The sequence below is a fragment of the Nipponia nippon genome, unplaced genomic scaffold, assembly GCF_047370975.1.
Source record: "Nipponia nippon isolate SJK-2023a ecotype South Korea unplaced genomic scaffold, ASM4737097v1 scaffold_3, whole genome shotgun sequence".
In the NCBI taxonomy this organism is placed as follows: Eukaryota; Metazoa; Chordata; class Aves; order Pelecaniformes; family Threskiornithidae; genus Nipponia; species Nipponia nippon.
This window is the reverse complement of record NW_028262347.1, coordinates 73,434,385-73,453,606: the sequence shown is the minus strand read 5'-3', so window position 1 is coordinate 73,453,606 and position 19,222 is coordinate 73,434,385. Positions and strand designations below refer to the sequence as shown.

Sequence of the window (19,222 nt, the reverse complement as noted above, 5' to 3'; positions counted from 1 at the left end):
TTCAAAAGATAGTGTTGACTGGGTTTCCTAATTGTGCTGATTCATAAAAAATTAGCAGGACATGCAACCTGGAAACAACATATGACATTGCGGAAAGGCCAGATATGTTGGCTAACCTGAAACAAAGCTCAACAGCAAAAGAATTTCCAAAAACAAAAGCAGAGAAAAAAAATTCAATTTTTAATATTAATACTTTACAGTCACAGAGTGGAGATCCTTCCATCTGAAAATCTGCAACTAGTTTACAAGAATTAAATTAATGGAGTTCTAAAACACATGTGAAATGTATAATGCTCAGGTATGGTAACTACTTATAGATGTGGATATTGCAGAAGAGTAACTTGCCTAGTTGGGAACCATAAATTCTTTAGCTTCCTTATCCTATGCTCTATCATTATAGGTTTCTCTCTTGCCACTGCTAAAAAAACCCAAACCTTAAAGTTTTAATTAAAATAAACTCCCTGTTTCTAATTGCCTTTATAAATACTATAGGCTTGACTCACACCCACATGAAACTCACAGAGTACACACTAACACCTAGTTTCTAAGGAGCCTCTTATAAGGTCAGGTTTGTCTGGGTTCAAGAATAAATTTACACAAGAACTTGTTCTTAGTGCTGTTAAAAATCTTTCTCAGAAGAGCCATCTTAATTTACTGGGTAGAATCTTCCAAAATCTCCTCACTAAGGTCAGGATGGAGGTATGAGATGAAATCACAAAATCTACAGAGCAAATTTCTGTTCCCTCACATTTTCTCCACATTATTAGTATTTTAAAGGCATACATTACCATGTCACAAATAACTATCTTTTTAGTACAAAACTAAAGTTAATCTAAATTTTGCCATTACCACTCGGAATAGTTAATCCGTTTACTTTCTGTGATCTGAATCAATGTGTCCACTAGGTGGTGGTGTGGTCAACATAAATTTGTGAAGTAGAGCTACAGGTGACTAATTCAAAAGTAAAAACATAAAAACAATTTGCCCCTGAACCGTAGTGCTGTTGTCCAGTGACTGCTGCACATTTCCCTTTATGGATGGAAGCTTTTGCCTCATGCTTAAATACACAAAAGTTAAGAGGGGAAAAAATGTTTCATACCTCAGTTCCAATTAAGGTAGGACGGATATACAGGCTGGCAGAGGTTGAGTATGGGACCCACTCCTTTTCCACTTCCACAAGCTTCCGGATGCACTCTAACAGCTCATTCTGGTCAAAACACTGGGAAGGAAAAACAAAGGGAGAAAAGCAAACGGAGAAATACAGCCTGAACACTCTGTGGTCTTTATAGATCCATATGCTAAGGGGAACACTTCATCAGGATATGTAACAGTGATAGTCCATAGAGGTTCATAGGACTACATCATCTTCCTTAAGTTCATTTCTTACAGAATTTAAGATCCCATGGTCTTTGCCACTGCGCCTTTTTATACAGTATCCTGAATGCACTCCTTCTGCTACAAAGTGTTCTCCTGAGATAGTAAAAAGGAGGCATTGACCCTTCTTGTCCCCAGAGCACATGGAGAGAACTCCCTGCACAGCCAACACCTTCACTTTGGCATGCTGCAAGCTATGGCACCACCTCTTCTGCAGATGAGCACTTCGGGTTAGAACTCCAAGGGGCCCACCAAGCCTCCCAGTTTTACAAAGTTGTGAAGTCCTTACGGTAATAAAGCTTATAAGCGTGGGAGGAAATTCACTGGCCAATATACAACTGCTAAAAGCAGTGTTAAGTTGCTAGCATGACCAAAAATGAAGGCACTCAGCTGAAGGACTTAACTGAAGTGGAAAGAAGAAAAGGAAGAACATTAGCACCAGAACAATTTCATCAGCTGTCTGCATACAAATAGCTGCAGAACTGTGCTCATCCCTCAGAAACAGACTGTGTACATATGAGGCAGTAGGGAGACAAAAAAGAAAGCAAAACATGGTTGTGATTTAAAAGAAAAATGCATTTCAAACAATTCGCTGAATAAGAGCTCGTAACAAAGTTTAACTGAACTATTCAAGAGTTAGAGTGTTTGATAAATGTTACACTACTGTAAAGTTTCAGAGATTTGCACTCTGAAAATGAAAACACACTCTGACTTAAGGAGAATAAGGTGCCTTGGCTACATACTGGAAGAGTTGCTCGTCTTGCTGATCGCGCCATCCTGTCCATGTTGAGGGTTGGCCGGAACAGGCGGATTTTGCCATCCACTCCTCGGTAAGCCTTCATTCCTTCAAACAACTACCAAGCCAAAAAGGAGGGAAAAGAAATCAAATAATAATTGAGACGTGTTATCCCACAACGATCTGTGCAAAAGCAAAACACACCCTTTGGAAATAAAAGAACTGCACTTTCCTGCTCACAGTACTCAAAGCATAAATGCTAACTATTTCATCCTTGCAACATACTCCTGCGAGGTAGTACTATGAAGTTTATATCACAAAGACGACCTGCCTATGCTTCAGATATATCTTTCTCTGTCAGGGGACTTAATGATAACCATTTTTTTCATAATTTGGTTACAGCAATTAAAATTTGTAGCATGTGTTTGACTTAACTATTCCCTCACATCCTGACTGATACCTAAGGCTGAGCCAAAACAGTATTCTCCCTTACGGACAAGATATATAGAATTTAATTATATATGTTAATAGTTTTTAGGGCTCTGTCCAAAACGCATTTTGGTAGGAAGCATAGAAGAAGGTAATTAAAGGAATTCTGTTGCCGTTCTTGCTGCAGTTGTAGCAAAATCTTGGTCACTTATTTCCCTTACATACCCTTACATTGTGGAAGGGAATTTAGCTAGCATGAGACACAGATGCATCAGCCTTGCAGTAGAGGAAGAACACATGAAAATGTTTTATCTATACTTTATAGGAAAGTTAAATTAGTCATAATTATCCCATCAAACCGCAGAATCTGGATGACTGGTGTTGACAATCAATTTACCGGAAACACTTATCCCACCAGCGCCCTCCCAGCAAAATGCTCTACAACATCTCCTAACCACGGCAAAAAACATATGGCCACAAATTATTCATAGTTATTTTCAGTTACAGATTGATAATTTCCAGTTATAGTTATAGATAGAAAACACATGTATTATATAAGCTCACATTAATATATACATATATACAGGTATTGTTTAGATTAAGTATTAAAGGATCACTTATGCTTATAGACAAGAGTTCAGATTTTTAGAATTTATTTTCTAAAGCATTTCTTTGTATATTAAATTTCAGTATGAGTTCTATGAATTTAACTGTATCACTGCTGTCAGTCTCCTCAGACATTTCCTCCTGACTGCTCTACAAAAAATGGCTGGAAATACATTCTGTGTGGTCGGAAGTCTACATTTGCAGGTATTTTTATTTGGAAAAAAGAATCCTGTGTATAAGTAATTTTAGTAGAATACTCAAGGTCTCATTACTATTAAGTTCTATAAAATTTTCCCATAAGGATCAGTAGAATACAATGTTTAGAAAGCTTTTCTGTAGTCCCATGACAGAGCTAGGTCCTTCCACATGACAAATTTTAATTGGGTTGTAACTGGGTTGCAGGAATACCGGCAATCTTCCTTAGGCCACCTGCCAACTATGTAGCAGAACCAGAATTAGAACCCAGAACTTTTTGCCTTCAAAATGTATCTTATTCCTATGGCAATGCCAACCTTATTAAAAGCTTTGTATCCAGTTTTGAAAAAACCCTGTTCCTAGTATAGACATTGTAGCTACAAAAAAAACATTCTGTCTTTAATAAAGGATGGCATAGCTGGTGATACGGTTGATACTTCGATACGATTTTTATTGGGCCAGTTACTAACTAATACCACATTTCTGTAATGCTACTTTCTTATCACAGAACAGTTGTTTCCCCCCACCCTTCTCCCAAACACATCCACAGAACTTTTAACGAGAGGGAAGAGGAAGGAATGTTACTACTAAGATTCGATCAATGGTTCGCGAGAAGTAAGAATCACATCATTAATGAAACACAAAGCCTTCTCAAGCTGTTAAATCTTTTTCTCCAAAAAGAAATACTTCTAACCTTCCAGAGCTCAGTAAAACCTTTCACTCATTAAAAAGGGAGACAGTGATGTGTTCCAGAAATGCTCAACTTGAATAAAAGCAACTGCTGCGGTTGCTTGATGGTCAGTTGCTACAGTGGTGTGCAAACAATATTATCTGACATCTGTACATCACAGGAGCTGGATCTGGACTTCAGCAGATCCACACTATCACACTGCATCATGGAGGGCAAGGAGAAAGGGAAGGGAATGCCAAATTCATCGTTTTTATTATACCCACTGTGTATTCATTGAGCCACAGCATTGGCACCAGATTCTCCTCTGTCTGTCCTCTTGGCTAGAGGAAACGTGATGCAATAAGGGTAAAAGAATAAAAAAAATGGAAAAAAAATAAGAGCATATTCATATTAGCAATGATTTCAGACTGGGCCAAAGGCCGAGCATTACAACAATATGCTACGAAGAGTGAAATATAGATTTGGGACTCCAGCGTGGTTTCTTACTTCTTGGGCAGATCAAGAGCTGCAGCCTTAGTCACAGGGGCCTGTTGTAATTTACACAGGACCTTTGGAGGCTTGGTGACTAGATGGGGAAAAAAGAGCAACAACAAAAAATGGTGAAGGCAGGAGCTCAGGGACGACAAGCAGGGAAAAGCTTGATCCTTCCCTTATACTAGCAGTTAAAAAAAAAAAAAAAAAAGAAAAAGAAAAAGAAAAGAAAAAAAAAAAAGAAAAAGAAAAGAAATAATAAAAGAAGCACACTCAACTCCACTAACTTCAGTGGAGACACTCCCATCTACCCAGAAATGGGAGGAGAAGCAGGCTTCCCTTTCAGCATATGTGCCCTACTGAGGCTCTCACACAGATGTGAGTATAGCCAAAGCTGCTCTGGAGACACAAAAGGCAGCTTTAGACAGTAAGCAGCTAAGCACGGAAACTGTTAACCACGCTGGTTTCCGACTTAACATTTCACTTTCCAAAGTTCCTTGCTGTATATTCTCTGCTTAAATACACTTGTATATGCTGAATGTATCAAATCTAGTTCGGAGCTCTCCAGACTTGTTTGGAGTTGCAAACAAGCTGCTGTCTAGCCTGTCCTGCCATCCAAGCTATGGATTTAAATCAGCTTAAAATAACTTTCACAAAGTGCATGTTCAGTCCCCAAATTAAAGCTACTCTTAGAATCTCACAAGATCTTATCCAGTGTTTCATTAAGTTACACCAGAGACAGTAATTAGACTGATTCACTGTCAGTGAACTAGAATGCTTTCTCAAATGAATTTGTCACCACACAAGAAAGGGCTCACCTTCACTAGGCTAGAAAGTTAAGTGAGCTGGACTCCACAGGCCAGAGTTGCTTCTGAGTTATACTAACATAAACATAACCTGTTGTCAATAATGGAATTATTCTGGAAGGACATCAGTTAACAAACCAAAATGTAACTCAATACTAATAAACTTAAGATAGTAATAGTCCCTGTATTACAAAGCTGTTGCTTCAAGAGCTAATGAAACAAAATAGCCGTTTCCAAATCAATTCAGTACTCACTTCTACAGCATAATGCAGAGATGAGGAGGCTGGATGCAATGAAAGGTTCTCAAGTGGCTTAATGTAAGGTTTCTCCCATCCTGAAGCCAAGGACCATTCAATTGTCAGCATGTTATCAGTGAACACCATTCCAAAAACCAAACCACTGGGGTCTGGTTTTTCCTTGAAAGTCGTAGCTGGGATAATAATCAAGTCTGAAGCCTGAAGGAACATGAAGAAAAAAATGAAGTGTATAAAAATAATTAAGTCCAACTGATTTTAAAATGATTCTGCATCAGTGAACACGGACAAATGCAACATTTTATCTGCAGGGACATTTAATGACAGAATGGTTAAAGGCAGCTAACCTCTAAGTAGCCAGCAAAGTATTCATACTGTGTATGCACACATATAGACAGTGCTGCTTGTACCAGAAGTAGTTAGCATATTTTGAAGCACTGTTAAGTGGAGGAAGCAGAACAAGGTGTAAAAACAGAAAATTAGCAGATGAAAATTTCTTGGACATTTAGATTAACACATCTATACATGTTCTAGAAACACCCAATTGCTGAACCTCAGAATGTAAGCTGATCATCAGAAATTAATCCCCCTCGCAACTAAGTAGATATGTTACACTGATTTTCCTTTAATGCATAAAAGCAATGTGAGAGATCAGAGCCAGCAGTCAGCAGATTACTTGGGTCACAGTAGCTTGTTCATTCACATTCATATTTTCCTAGAAAGATCCCATTAGCAAAGAAGGCTAAATGTTTCCCTGCATGATTAACTGTAGAGACTTTCTCTTACAAGCCATGACTAGCTGCAGAAATGCAGCATAGTTTTTCATACTGGTTTTGGCTGGGATAGAGTTAATTTTCTTAACAGTAGCTCATACGGTGTGAATCATCCTTAAAGAACAGCAGGGGAAGAAGGAAAGCAGGATCTCTGGCACGTCACTCCCCTTTAATACACAGATAGGGGGCAGAGTCTTAATCCACCCTCTCCAGTCTCTTTCTATGCCATCTGAGCATTTAAACTGTGTTGGTCAGAGGCAAGGAAGAATTCAACAAAGAACTGCATTCAAAGCTCCATTTTCCTTCCTATCATGACTCAGAAAGCATTGACACTTATTACAGACCCCAAAGTGAATTCTTACTCCTCTATGTTGGGTACATATAGAATAGACTGGAACGCAGGTAGTTCGGACCGTTGTTCAAATGATTTGCACATGAACTAAAAAGGTGGTTCTGTGAGACATATCACTGACTTTGACTCCTCAGATTCAGCATACGTTTTGCAAAATGAGTAAAAAAAAAAAGTCCCAAGCTTTTGAAAAAGAACACACGCACCCCAGTCTCTGTAAACAACCTGATTTTCAAGATGTTTTTAATGAATAATGGCCTATTTTTTATTGATTGGTTGGTTTGGGTTTGGTTTTTTTTGCTTAATGGCTTAGATGTGAAATTAACTTAGAGCTGGAGCACATGAATGGCTGAAAGCTTATTTCAAACTATCTCCAATTATAGGGCTTGTCTAGATATTACACTGCATTAGCCTGGTTGAACTAATACATAATCTGATGAAACAACAATTACTCTTCTTAACTCTTTATAATACCCTTTATCCTGCTGACAGTCAATGCTCCAATAGGAAAAGCACTACTTAATGATGTCGACAACCTCTTATGCGCTTTGGAAAATAAGATGTCACAGAAGAGCATGGATCACAATAAGAGCCACAAAGGAGTGTTTGCAATTATCCACGATGCAAGACAGCTCAGGAAAACACTTAGGCAGGAGCAAGATGTCAATGGGGCTTAAGTGAGGATGTAGAACACAGTTATATCCTTGGCTTTATCTCTGGACAGAATCACAGCTTCTAAAGAACTCCTACTGCCAGTGGTATTAACAGCTCTCCCTGAAGACAAGGCTTCTGTCTCATCTCAGGTCATTTTCATCAGAGGTGATTATCTTTACAATAAACTGGTCTGGGGACCAGAATTATATGGAGTTTCATCCCCTAGAACTCCCATCAGTGTGCTGATTTCTGGTGTTATGCCTCAGTTTGCCACTTCCTTAGTTGTGGTAGTACAACTAGTTGAAAGGCAGCACTATAAAACAGTTTTCTAAGCTCACTGGGGTTAACAAATAGCTTTTACTTTAAGGATGGGGAAGGATTTTAACTTGGCTCTTTTCACAGGCCCACAAGCACATGTAGAGGGAGCTGCAAGCTGCACATAAGTGAAGAAACATGCTCACATGGGAGCATTTGGGCTTTCTTTGGCTCAGATTTGACACCAAAGATATTTCTCCAGATTTGGAGACCTGGGGTTCAAGAGAGCCTTGGACAGAGTCTCTGTCATGTGAGTGATAATTTAATACAACTATGCTGATCACACTGTTATGCTCTAATGGTTAATACAAAGAGGGTCCCAGATCCAGAGTCACCCCTATGCTGGCTCATTAGAGATAAGAGGTGGGCCAAGCGCTCACTCCTGCAAGTTCAATAAAATGGGTACTCCTGTGTGATGGGCGGTCGCACAGCAGTGGCCATGGCTCAGAGCAGTAGCCTACACTGCTTAGCTCTCAGCCCCAAGAACTGGGGACTTTCTGCAGTCACAAAAAAAAAATCATTGGACTGGACTGCAGGTTGAGTCACCTGAAGGCAAAAAGCCTAGAGAAGTAGGTAGCTGTGATGCTTATCCAGAAAAAAAACAAGTAGTTTCTGGACAACAGAGCTTCCTGGAGCTGCGCACTCTGAACAAGGAGCCCACCTGCTGTTTCTCACTTCCTTCAGTGTTTAGGGAAACCAGCTTTCATTCAGGCATTTTGCAAACACCTGACTCAGCCATATCAGGTATGACACTTGACCCATAATGCTTCCTTCGAACAACAGGAGGAACACCCTGCAGAAGACTTCAAATATAGGGCAACGTGAGAGATCAGAGTCAGCAGTCAGCAGATTACTTGAGTCACTGTAGCTTGTTCATTCACATTCATATTTTCCTAGAAAGATCCCATTAGCAAAGAAGGCTAAATGTTTCCCTGCATGATTAACTGTAGAGACTTTCTCTTACAAGCCATGACTAGCTGCAGAAATGCAGCATAGTTTTTCATACTGGTTTTGGCTGGGATAGAGTTAATTTTCTTAACAGTAGCTCATACGGTGTGAATCATCCTTAAAGAACAGCAGGGGAAGAAGGAAAGCAGGATCTCTGGCACGTCACTCCACTTTTATACACGGACAGGGGCTAAACAACCAGAGAGGGCTATGAAGTGGGCAAGAGGACCACCCTGCAGAAGACCTCAAATATAGGCTAAACTGGACAGACCAGTAGGGCAACAATCATTAAACAGGCAAAAAGGCAATTTTGCTGATCCTTATAATCCTGTTAAGCTCTCAGGAGATGCATTTAAGACTTTTTTTGGCCATTACTTTCTTACAATCCTTTCTTAAGACTCTTCCCCCTTATTCATTCTATTGTATTTTTCTCCCTCTTTTTACCAAGCAGTGAGTAGTGCAAGTGAACACTGCAAAATCACCTGAATCTTTCAGAATCCCAATGCTTTTTATGTCAAGACACCACAAGCGCTGCAATACGTTCAATCTTTTTTTTTTTTCCATGGAGGGGGATGCAAGGGGGGCATTGGAGAACCCACCCTTGGAGTACTCTCTCCCACAGTGTGGTCTGCAGCGTGAAGTATTGCCAGCACCCCCAACCTCTTCTAGGTCCCTGAGTAATGGGACTTCCTACACAACACCTCACCTGGCCCACAGGCCCTTTTGGCTTAACTTGCCCCAAAGTCCTGTCCCAGCATTTTGTGGTGCTGTTCAAGCAGCACCAGCAGGAGGGAAACTAAATCCTCAGAAGAACCCACACAAAGAGAGCAGAGCAAGGCCAGGTGACTAACACCAGGAGTACTGATTAAGTATCAATGCCTATTACTTTAATATCACTCATGAAAACATTATCGCAGTGCTACCGTGGTATCACCTATGACCTTTATAAATGGCAGGTTCTTTCTTTCCTTTGTCAACATTCCCCCCACCCTGAAAGCAGCATATTAAGGATGCATGAACACCCATCCAGATCTCTGCTATTTGTACTACCAACACAAAGGGCAATTTTCAGCTTGGTTTGTGTTTTCCGTGCTTTGTTTATCAACGTGCTCTCAAGCACCTTCTGACACTGATCCCTAATAAAACCATTAAACTGGAAGGAAAACCGGTAAATGCTGTAAAAAAAAAAAAAAAAAAAGGATAAGGGAGATAAAAGAAAGAAACGAATGTGGCACACAGTCTATTGAGTGCAGCTATTCGTCCCCTGTTGCCTAAAGCAAAATGACAAAGATGTAGTTCCACCCCTGCAAACTCTCCATGTCGCAACAGTACAGTACGTAAAAGATGTACGTACCGAGGTCCCAGCGCAGGGCACTCTGGTAAGAAATAGGAAGAGCCAGATTGCCCTGCCTATGGTAGGCAAAAGGGAGTGGTGGGGAAGCCAGCTGGATACTGTTGATTTTCAGGGCTTATATAGCAACACTACACCTACAGGCAGCCACTGTCTTTACCAGATGCACTTTTTTGAATAGCCCCTCATCTGAAAAGTGCCTGCTGATTCCAACGCAACTTCTTCCAGAGCAAAGCTTTACCTAGCCCAAGTAAAGAAGATATACTGTGACCTCCTAAAATTCATCATTTGATCAAAACAGATTTTGTCAGTTACGAGCTAGGTCAAATTAAAAGTGACATGTTGGTCAGTGTCAATTTTAACCAAAGCTGCAGCAAGACATTCTGGTGCCCTTAGCCAAGATGTCAGTTTAATGTTTATTCTACCCAGTCTTTGCAATAGCCTTAACTGTATTTGGAGCTGACAGCAGCCCCTGGCCAGAGCTGTTACTCTCATTAGTACATGCCTACTTTTCTTACCCTAGAGAGGTGTCTCGAGAAGGTGCAGATGGAAAGTGCCTATTTTGTCCTACTCTTTCCATCAAGTTTTGCCAATGCCTTCCCAAATGATCCTTGGCTGCAGTTATTTTTACTGCACTGAAACTACTTTACCATAAGCAGCAGGCTGAGCAGCTGTAACAGGTGTAATTCATTTGAGATACTCAAACTTTTCTAAACACTGTGCTGGGCCAAGCATTTCTATCACTTACTTGAGTAAAAACAGAACTAGCAGCGCCAGTTTTAAAATAGCTTACAAGTTACCTAACTATAACAACAAATTTCAGCAGAGATCCTCAAAACATTAACATCCACTCAGTGAGACCGACTGTAATCTATTCTGATTAAATAAGTAACCTCCCTGACTTCTAGTCAAGGCGATTCAGTCAAGATCACAAAGCAACTGCAATTATTACTTTTTATTTCTTATTCTGAGTTTGTAAGCATATTCTCAGAAAGATCTGGGCCTTCTGATGCGATAACAGACATGGAAGCGTAGGCAAAATTGAATAACTTGTTTTGCCCTTGCGCTTGTGAACAGCAAAATGCAGTTGCAGTAGCAGAGCAAATTTTGAGAAGGAGACAGATTACAAAGAGCATGAGGAATTACTATAAAGGGGAAAGGTAACAAAGCGTATCCAGGGGGAGCTGGAGAGAATGAGGCTGGGACTAGACAGAATGGTTTTGAGGAGGGCTCCAGGGGTAAGGATGTCATTTTCCTGCCCTTCAGTCCTTATGGCTGTGGCACCCTCATCATGGCTTTTGGGCCCTCCCCAGCACACACATCTCTATCCCAGGAAGCCATTCTTTCTGCTGGAGCAGCTACTTTCGCCCCACAACACCTTCTGCCTGGCCTCCTGAACCTGAGGCTCCTCCTATATAACAGACTGAGGAGAAGAGGTTTGCACTGCCAAAGAGAAGCAGCGGTGGGGAACTAGGTTGAGGATACCAACTAAGCTGAAGAAAGCAGCTTGTTAATTCATCTTTCGAAGCTGAAACCCTCTCTTCTTTCAAACAAGTTTTTTTTGGCCTTGCAGCCAATGAGCAAGCTACCACCTTTCTCCTGTAACTCATTCAGCTCCATTGCTTTCCAGATGTCGAGCTGCAGGTGGCAGAGGATTGCCCCCATTTTCTTGCTGACCTGAGCAGTGATCTTAGCTGGCTGGTGAAGCTTGCCCATTAGATATTCCAGCCCAGCAGCCTCATACAATAGGGTTCAGGCTATTATATGTTGCACATAATAGCTCCTGTAGAGCGGCTACTATGAGCAGCCCACAGGGAACTGCAACCTGATCCAGGAAGAGCCTTCACCACCTGGGCCTGCTTTCTGCGGGCAGACATCATGAATCATGCTTAACAGGTACTACTGCACACAAAAAAAAGGCTTGTGCCAAACTATGCTAAGGCACATGGAAAATAAGGAGGTGATTGGTGACAGCCAACATGGCTTCACTAAAGGCAAATCGTGCCTCACAAATTTGGTGGCCTTCTACGATGGGGTTACAGTGCTGGTAGATAAGGGAAGAGCACCCGATGTCATCTACCTGGACTTGTGCAAAGCATTTGACACTGTCCCACTGTCCCACGTGACATCTTTGTCTCTAAATTGGAGAGACATGGATTTGATGGATGGACCACTTGGTGGAATAAGGAATTAGCTGGATTGTTGCACTCAAAAAGTTGCAGTCAATAGCTTGATGTCCAAGTGGAGATCAGTGATGAGTGGCGTTCCTCAGGGGTCATCAATGGGACCAGCACTGTTTAACATCTTTATAGGCAACATGGACAGTGGGATCGAGTGCACCCTCAGCAAGTTTGCCAATGACACCAAGCTGTGTGGTGTGGTTGATACGCTGGAGGGAAGGGGTGCCATCCAGAGGAACCTTGAGAGGCTGGAGAGGTGGGCCCGTGTGAACCTCATGAAGTTCAACAAGGCCAAGTGCTAGGTCCTGCACATGGGCCGGGGCAATCCCAAGCACAAACACAGGCTCGGTGGAGAATGGATTGAGAGCAGCTCTGAGGAGAAGGACTTGGGGGTGTTCGTTGATGAAAAACTCAACATGACCCAGCAACGTGCACTTACAGCCCAGAAAGCCAACTGTATCCTGAACTGCATCAAAAGAAACGTGACCAGCAGGTTGAGGGAAGTGATTCTCCCCCTCTACTCTGCTCTTGTGAGACTCCACCCGGAGTACCGTGTTCAGCTCTGGGGGGGCCCCTGGCATAAGAAGGACATGGACCTGTTGGAGTGAGTCCAGAGGAGGGCCACGAAGATGATCAGAGGGCTGGAGCACCTCTCCTGTGAGGGCAGTCTGAGAGAGTTGGGATTGTTCAGCCTGGAGAAGGGAAGGCTCCAGGGAGACCTTATAGCAGCCTTCCAGTACCTGAAGGGGGCCTACAAGAAAGCCAGAGAGGGACTTTTTACAAGGGCATTTAGTGATAGGACAAGGGGTAATGGCTTTAAACTGAAAGGGGGTAGATTTAGATTAGGTATAAGGAAGAAGTTCTTTCCTATGAGGGTGGTGAGGCACTGGAACAGGCTGCCCAGAGAAGTTGTGGATGCCCCATCCCTGGACATGTTCAAGGCCAGGTTGGATGGGTCTTTGAGCAACCTGGTCTAGTGAAAGGTATCTCTGCCCATGGCAGGGGGGTTGAAACTAGATGATTTTTAAGGTCCCTTCCAACCCAAACCATTCTATGATTCTGTGAATCAGGGATGACATGCCAACTCTTCCATCAGTGACATCAGAGCAGACAGCAGCAGTGCTAGGCTATGCAACTAGAAAGTAGGAAAAGGTTATGGAGGCTGTGTACGGTGTTAGGGAAACTGGTACTTTTCTCCTGCATTGGGACAAAATAAGCAATCACCTGTTCCTCCTGTTCCTAAACCCTGTCTTAGAAATAGAAATGCTGAACACTGCTCCAGTAGATTAAACCAACTGCAATCAACTTGTAGCTGGTGTTATTTTTGTCTAGTTTGTCTGACTTACTGCCACTCACCTCTATCCACTAATCACTAGCTGACACCACAGCAGCATCTACTTGAGTAAAAAAGAGGAGATTTGTGTCCTACAGGCCTTGGGTAAACCAAGGTCTGTGGTTTTGTTTCTTCTCCCATCCCCACCTTCTTTGGAAAAGACTGCTAGTTTTCTGGGGCAGAGACCATTACTTCCTGTATAGGGCTAAGCCCTGTATGGCTCTGATCACAATAATAAAGTCTGTAGTAGAAGCAATAAGAACAGTAAGAGTTCTATCAACTGAAAACAGAATAAGACAGAGTTAAATAAATTCTTAGAAATCTATTACTAGCTTGTAAGTATAAAAAATAATGTTAATGTAAGCTATCTTATAATCCCTTTACCGTCATTACTATTTTAAATTTACAGCAGAGCCTGAGGCTTGAGAATGGAAAGTGTGCCAAGATATAATAAGATTTGAGCAGGAAGAAAGCCCTCATTTTCCTACTATGAAAAAATAAAATGCAACCCCAGGGAGAATACCCAGAAATCTTTCAACATAAAGCTTCCCTGAGACTTCATCTGAGAATATGTTAGCACATGTAATTAGACTGGGGCCTGGAATCATTGCATCAGGTTGACTGTACACTGGGTGATAAACCACAGAACAAATGACAAAGCAAATGGAGTCAAGGCTCTGAACCAGTTGTGAGTCAATCATGGAAACAACAGAAAATATGGCTGGAAGGACTTTGTCTGTCCATCCTCTGCAAGGCATCTAACCTAAACTATTCATAACAGATATTCATCAAATATTTATCAAAACAAAGAATGAGCTTCTGCTACACTCTGCAAGCAATGGGAAAAAAAGGAGAAGGGCACAACATACTGTTGGCTTCTTTAACTTTTCCCCTGACCTGATGGATGCTCCAACTCTGATGCAGGAATGTTTGATTTGGAGCAGTAGGCAGGGAAGTAAACCTGCTCTGACAAGCAACAGATAAGCGATTGGAATTGACAGAAACTTCTTGCCTTAGAGAATGAAAAGGGCACCTAGGGCAGCAGCACAGCTGAAAATGCAGTCTGAAGCTCCCAAAATGCACCAGAAATAAACATGCTGGGAAGCTCCAGTCTGGCTAGACTGTAGAGAAAGCATTGAAGAAACCAGTCTTGCCCAACAAAACACTCAAGCACATGGATAATGCATAACATCATTGATTTCAATGGCACTAACTAAATTTTAAGAGTTTTTCCATATGTGCTAAAATGTGGCCCTGCACCAACTCCGACTGATTTGATCCAAAGCCCATTTAAGTTAATCAAGACTCCTTCCTCCAGCTTTGTAGGAATTTGGATTGTGAGACAAAACTACCTGAATCTTTATAGCCTCACCCATTTCTACTGCTTCAGTAAAATTAAAAGGACTAATAATGGTTTTGGGGTTTTTTTTGTCCCTTACTCATTAGTCTGTTCTCCATGGATACAAGTTTCAGAAGATATATATTTTTAAAGTTCAGAAAGATGAGGGAATGGGGTTCCTACAGATCCTAAGGAAACCTTCTACCTGACATTAAGGAAATCTTAAGGAAAGCATCTATTTGATTTTAATGTGGTCTATCTCCTTTACTCCAGCTAATGGTATTTACTAGATGACTGGTTTTTGTAGATCTGAAATTTCATCTACCAAGGAATTATATAAAACATTTCAAATATGGCTACCTCTTTAAAATATAAACCACCAAGATGCTGATAAGACTATTAAACATAGGAACAGAAACTGGACATGTTATTACATTTTGGTCATATAAACTATTTCTGTTTGCTTACAGTTCTTCCAGATAGCTAAGTGGGGTCATCAGAAAGTATGAACAGGGAGGAAGCATGAGCAGGCTTTAATGCAGTCATTGCACTGGACTGAAAAACACATTGCTGTAGCTCACGGTAACTGCTGGTCAAGTTAGCTATATAAAAATCCTCTTTGGCCATGCAACTGCATTTCATGTTTGCAATGCAGATATACCTGGGCTTTTGATTAGAAAGAAGCAATTCCATATAGAACGATAAGGGAAATCACAGACTGCAATTTTGTAATAGCCCAATTCATTACACAGAAAGTCCTCTCAGACTCATACTCAAACGTTTCCATAAATACAAAACTCGGACCATTCTTCACTAACGGAACACATTAACTAATTAAACTATTCATATTATTCACTATTAGTATATACTGCTTCTTCTCAAAATATCAGACATCTTGGTTAATGCAATTCCTGATGCTGTGCTGCTCCTTGCCTCACAACCGCTGTATTTCTGCATTATAGCATAAACACAATGTTCCATTTTTAGAAAGAGTTTGCCTGGGAGAAGGTTTGAGCCTAACACAAGCTGAGGGCTCACACTGGCCTATGACACAAAAATGGAATAGAGAGATCTGTGACATTTCGTAGATATCACATTTTTGTACAGCGGCACAGTGTTTTAGATGTTCAAATAATGCTGTATGAAAACAAAACTTACAAATTTGGTCCACAAATATTTAAGACACTACTGTCTCCTGGTTCAGGAAACACTGTCATTTCTATTTCACATGAACAAAGTGAAACAAAAAATGAGATATTTACATCTAAGCTTTTTAAAAGAGTTGTCATATTGGAGGAAGAAATTAATTGCAAACCTAAATTTCAGACAAACAAGTTGGAAATATTTCACTTACGTAGCCTGGGCAGTCACAAACCTGTTATGTGGAATAGCCAAGAATAGCACCATAATCTCACATGTCCAAGTCCTGAGCAGTTGCAATTAAATCTTCTTACCCTGACTTTAATAAGCCTGCAGACATGCAGGGAAGTGGATTCATGGAATCAAGGCATACAGAATTTATCATTTCATATGGAATTTCAAAAACTTTTGGGAATATAAATTGCTTTCATGGTACAGTCTCTTATGTAGAGGTTACAGGAATAATTTCAAGCATTCAGTTAACCACACCTGCCTTTTTCACTTATTCCATCTACCTCTCACACTGATATACAGAAGGTAAACTTACAACTTGCCATGAATTTCCATGTTTGATCTGCCACTGGAACTGCCACATTTTGCCAATTCATTCCGTTCAGTACTTTCCTAGAAAAGGGGACTAAGTACGGGATTAAGATAAAAATCTTCCAGCTCCCTAGACTGTTAGTTCATGGGAGTTAGGATATAGAAATAATTTCAAAAGCAAGCAGAAAGGCCAACAGAACACTATGGAAAAAAAAGACTAATTTTTCTTCCTAAATTGTAGTTCCTATTCATGTATGTTCAGCAAAGAAAACACTTAATATCAAATCTGGGGACTTGATATCACAATGACATTAAAATTTAAGAATTCTTGGAAATAGGTATGGACACCATGGATTTTGTACGTTTTGGAGTCCTATAGTTTCCTTTCGGAATCATTGGATGGTGCTAAAGCCCTACATTTTAAAAGCAATTCTTCACCTTGGTAAAAATAAATCCAGAAAATTACACAGGCCAAATGGAATTTCCAAAATTCTACTGCAATTTCTGTGTTTTTACAGACACCAACTATATCTTAAACTCCTAGTTAAGAAGAAGATAAAGGAACACTTTCTTTGTGCTATAAATCAACTCAGCCAAACTGTCCCCTGGCTGTTTTTCTAGCATCTTCCTTTTATCTTGGCTTAAAGCTTCTACTATTTGCTGAAGACAATTAGCTTTATTTGCAAATCCTACAGCTTCAGATAATGGCACCATCGGTTTCTCTACTACAGCTTAGAAAACCTATTTGCTAAAAGCCTGCAACTATTTGAAGGACATTACCCACCTGAAGAGAAACACATAACTACTTGCCACCAAGATAAAACTGAAGAGAGCTGCCATAGATCTCGAATGCCCCATTATAGCTGGGTTCCTGATGGCATGTGAAACCTACTTGCAGACTATTGGAAAACCACGCATTAGCATACCATGGAAGAATCATGGTGAATTATTTTCACAGCACTAAGAACTTGTCATTGCTCAGTAGCATTTCACGGCTGCTACAGTCCTGAAGCAGTGACACTACTGCTACTACTCCGTGGTAACAAGCTTGATTTAGAAATACTGATGTGCCAGGTAGAGCCATCGGCAATACTAAGCTGCATCAGTGTATCTTGCACAGTCTCCTTCAGGAAAGCCACTTTCTCCTAGGAACCAACAACAACTGAAATATTCATTAACACATATTGGGCTTTGCTTCTTCCCTCTTTTGTCAAAACAGGACGCTCAACTGTAAGCACACTGTGTGTTGATCATTACTGTAACCTAGACCCATACTTTCCTAATAACTGGAATGAAAGCAGCAGATATGCAAGTCAGTCTTGCCCAGCTATTATTAGCAACATTCAAAAGAGTTTGTGCAATGCCTGTGTGGATGCAGAATACCACAGAAACCACTCAGCACTCAATCTTCTCTGTGCTGTAGCTGGTTTCCCTCTTGGCATGTGAAGATGAGGGAATGGGTTTGATTGTAAATCACCTAAAGTTGTTCCGCAGCATATACATACCCTGCTAGGAGGCATAACCAAGGGATATGAAGGCACTGTGATCTAATAGTATTATTACTCGCCAATCTTTTTTGATTCAACTCACGACAAAAAGCAAACAATTTTACTGCCATTGATGAAAAGCTACAGTGAATAGATTCAGCTGAAATCAAGATAAAATCAGAATGACCTTTTCTAAAGCAATGCCCAGTCCACAAATGCTAAATACTGTTATGACAACAACAGAATTGGCCTCTAGCTTGGCATCCTGATCTAACAGTGGCTACAGCTATGTAGTTCCATGGAAATGATATGGAGATGACCTACCAAGTGGTAACTGACACAGTTTTAGCTTAGGAGGTTCAGACTGTACATCAGAAAAAAACATTTTCTTAAAGAGAGTAGCGCAGCACAGCATTCAACAGACAAAGCCACAGCTGACCTGGTCTGGTGCTGATGAGAGTCCTGCTTTCAGTGGGAGGATGGACTGGATGACCTATGATTCTAAGACACAAAATATCTGGAGATGCCTTGTTGTATAATGTTATATGCACACACACGCACACACACGCACACACATAGATATCCAAGTGGTCATCTTTCTTTTACTGCTGGCAGTTTATATAAAAGCAGCTTTCCTATATACACATTTTGGGGGGCTACTGCTCATCACAGCATCAAGATATTTGTAAATTTCTGTAATAAATTTTCTCCCATACAACTTAACATAAACATAAAGGAAACGTTCTATCTGATCAATCAAAATTTAAAATGGGGTCTAATACAGAATTTAAAATGGAAACGCAGAGCATTCTCCTAACACCCCCCCAACCCCAAAACCACAGAAGAATCAACAGCTGCAACATGACAAAAAGCCTCATTGAGTGTCCATATGCTTTGGCAGGTGAATAATTTATTGATGTCAGTAGAAAATGACAAATTGAGAACAAGCTGGAGAAGGAGAGATGTGAAAATATATAAAACATGCAAACTGCTTTGTATTTATTAACTTTATACATAATGTGGTAACTGTAATGCATGTATGTCCTCATTCCAAAAACATTTCAGCATTCTCTTGATCCATATGCTCTGAGCATGTCAGAAACTTTATGTACTGCTCATATAAAATGAAAACACAAGAGAAGTGCTATGTACTTCCTAAAGTCTTCAAGGAGTGGAACTTTCACCATGTAACTCTAATGTTGTGCCAATGTGATATAGCCAATTAGTTCAGATTTTAAAAAGATGTTT

At 40.6% G+C, this 19,222-nt stretch overlaps 1 protein-coding gene across 3 annotated transcripts in view; it reads right to left on the bottom strand.

The window, feature by feature from the left end:
• Window positions 1-19,222, bottom strand: part of BCAT1 (branched chain amino acid transaminase 1) — a 68,673-nt gene that overhangs the window by 25,649 nt on the left and 23,802 nt on the right. For all 3 annotated transcript variants that reach the window (XM_087765419.1, XM_087765417.1, XM_087765418.1), the window contains exons 3-5: window positions 5,563-5,763; window positions 2,118-2,228; window positions 1,100-1,219 (exon numbers count right to left, since the gene is read on the bottom strand). In XM_087765419.1, coding sequence (XP_087621545.1) covers window positions 1,100-1,219; window positions 2,118-2,228; window positions 5,563-5,763 — 432 coding nt within the window. The remainder of the gene's footprint in view (window positions 1-1,099; window positions 1,220-2,117; window positions 2,229-5,562; window positions 5,764-19,222) is intronic.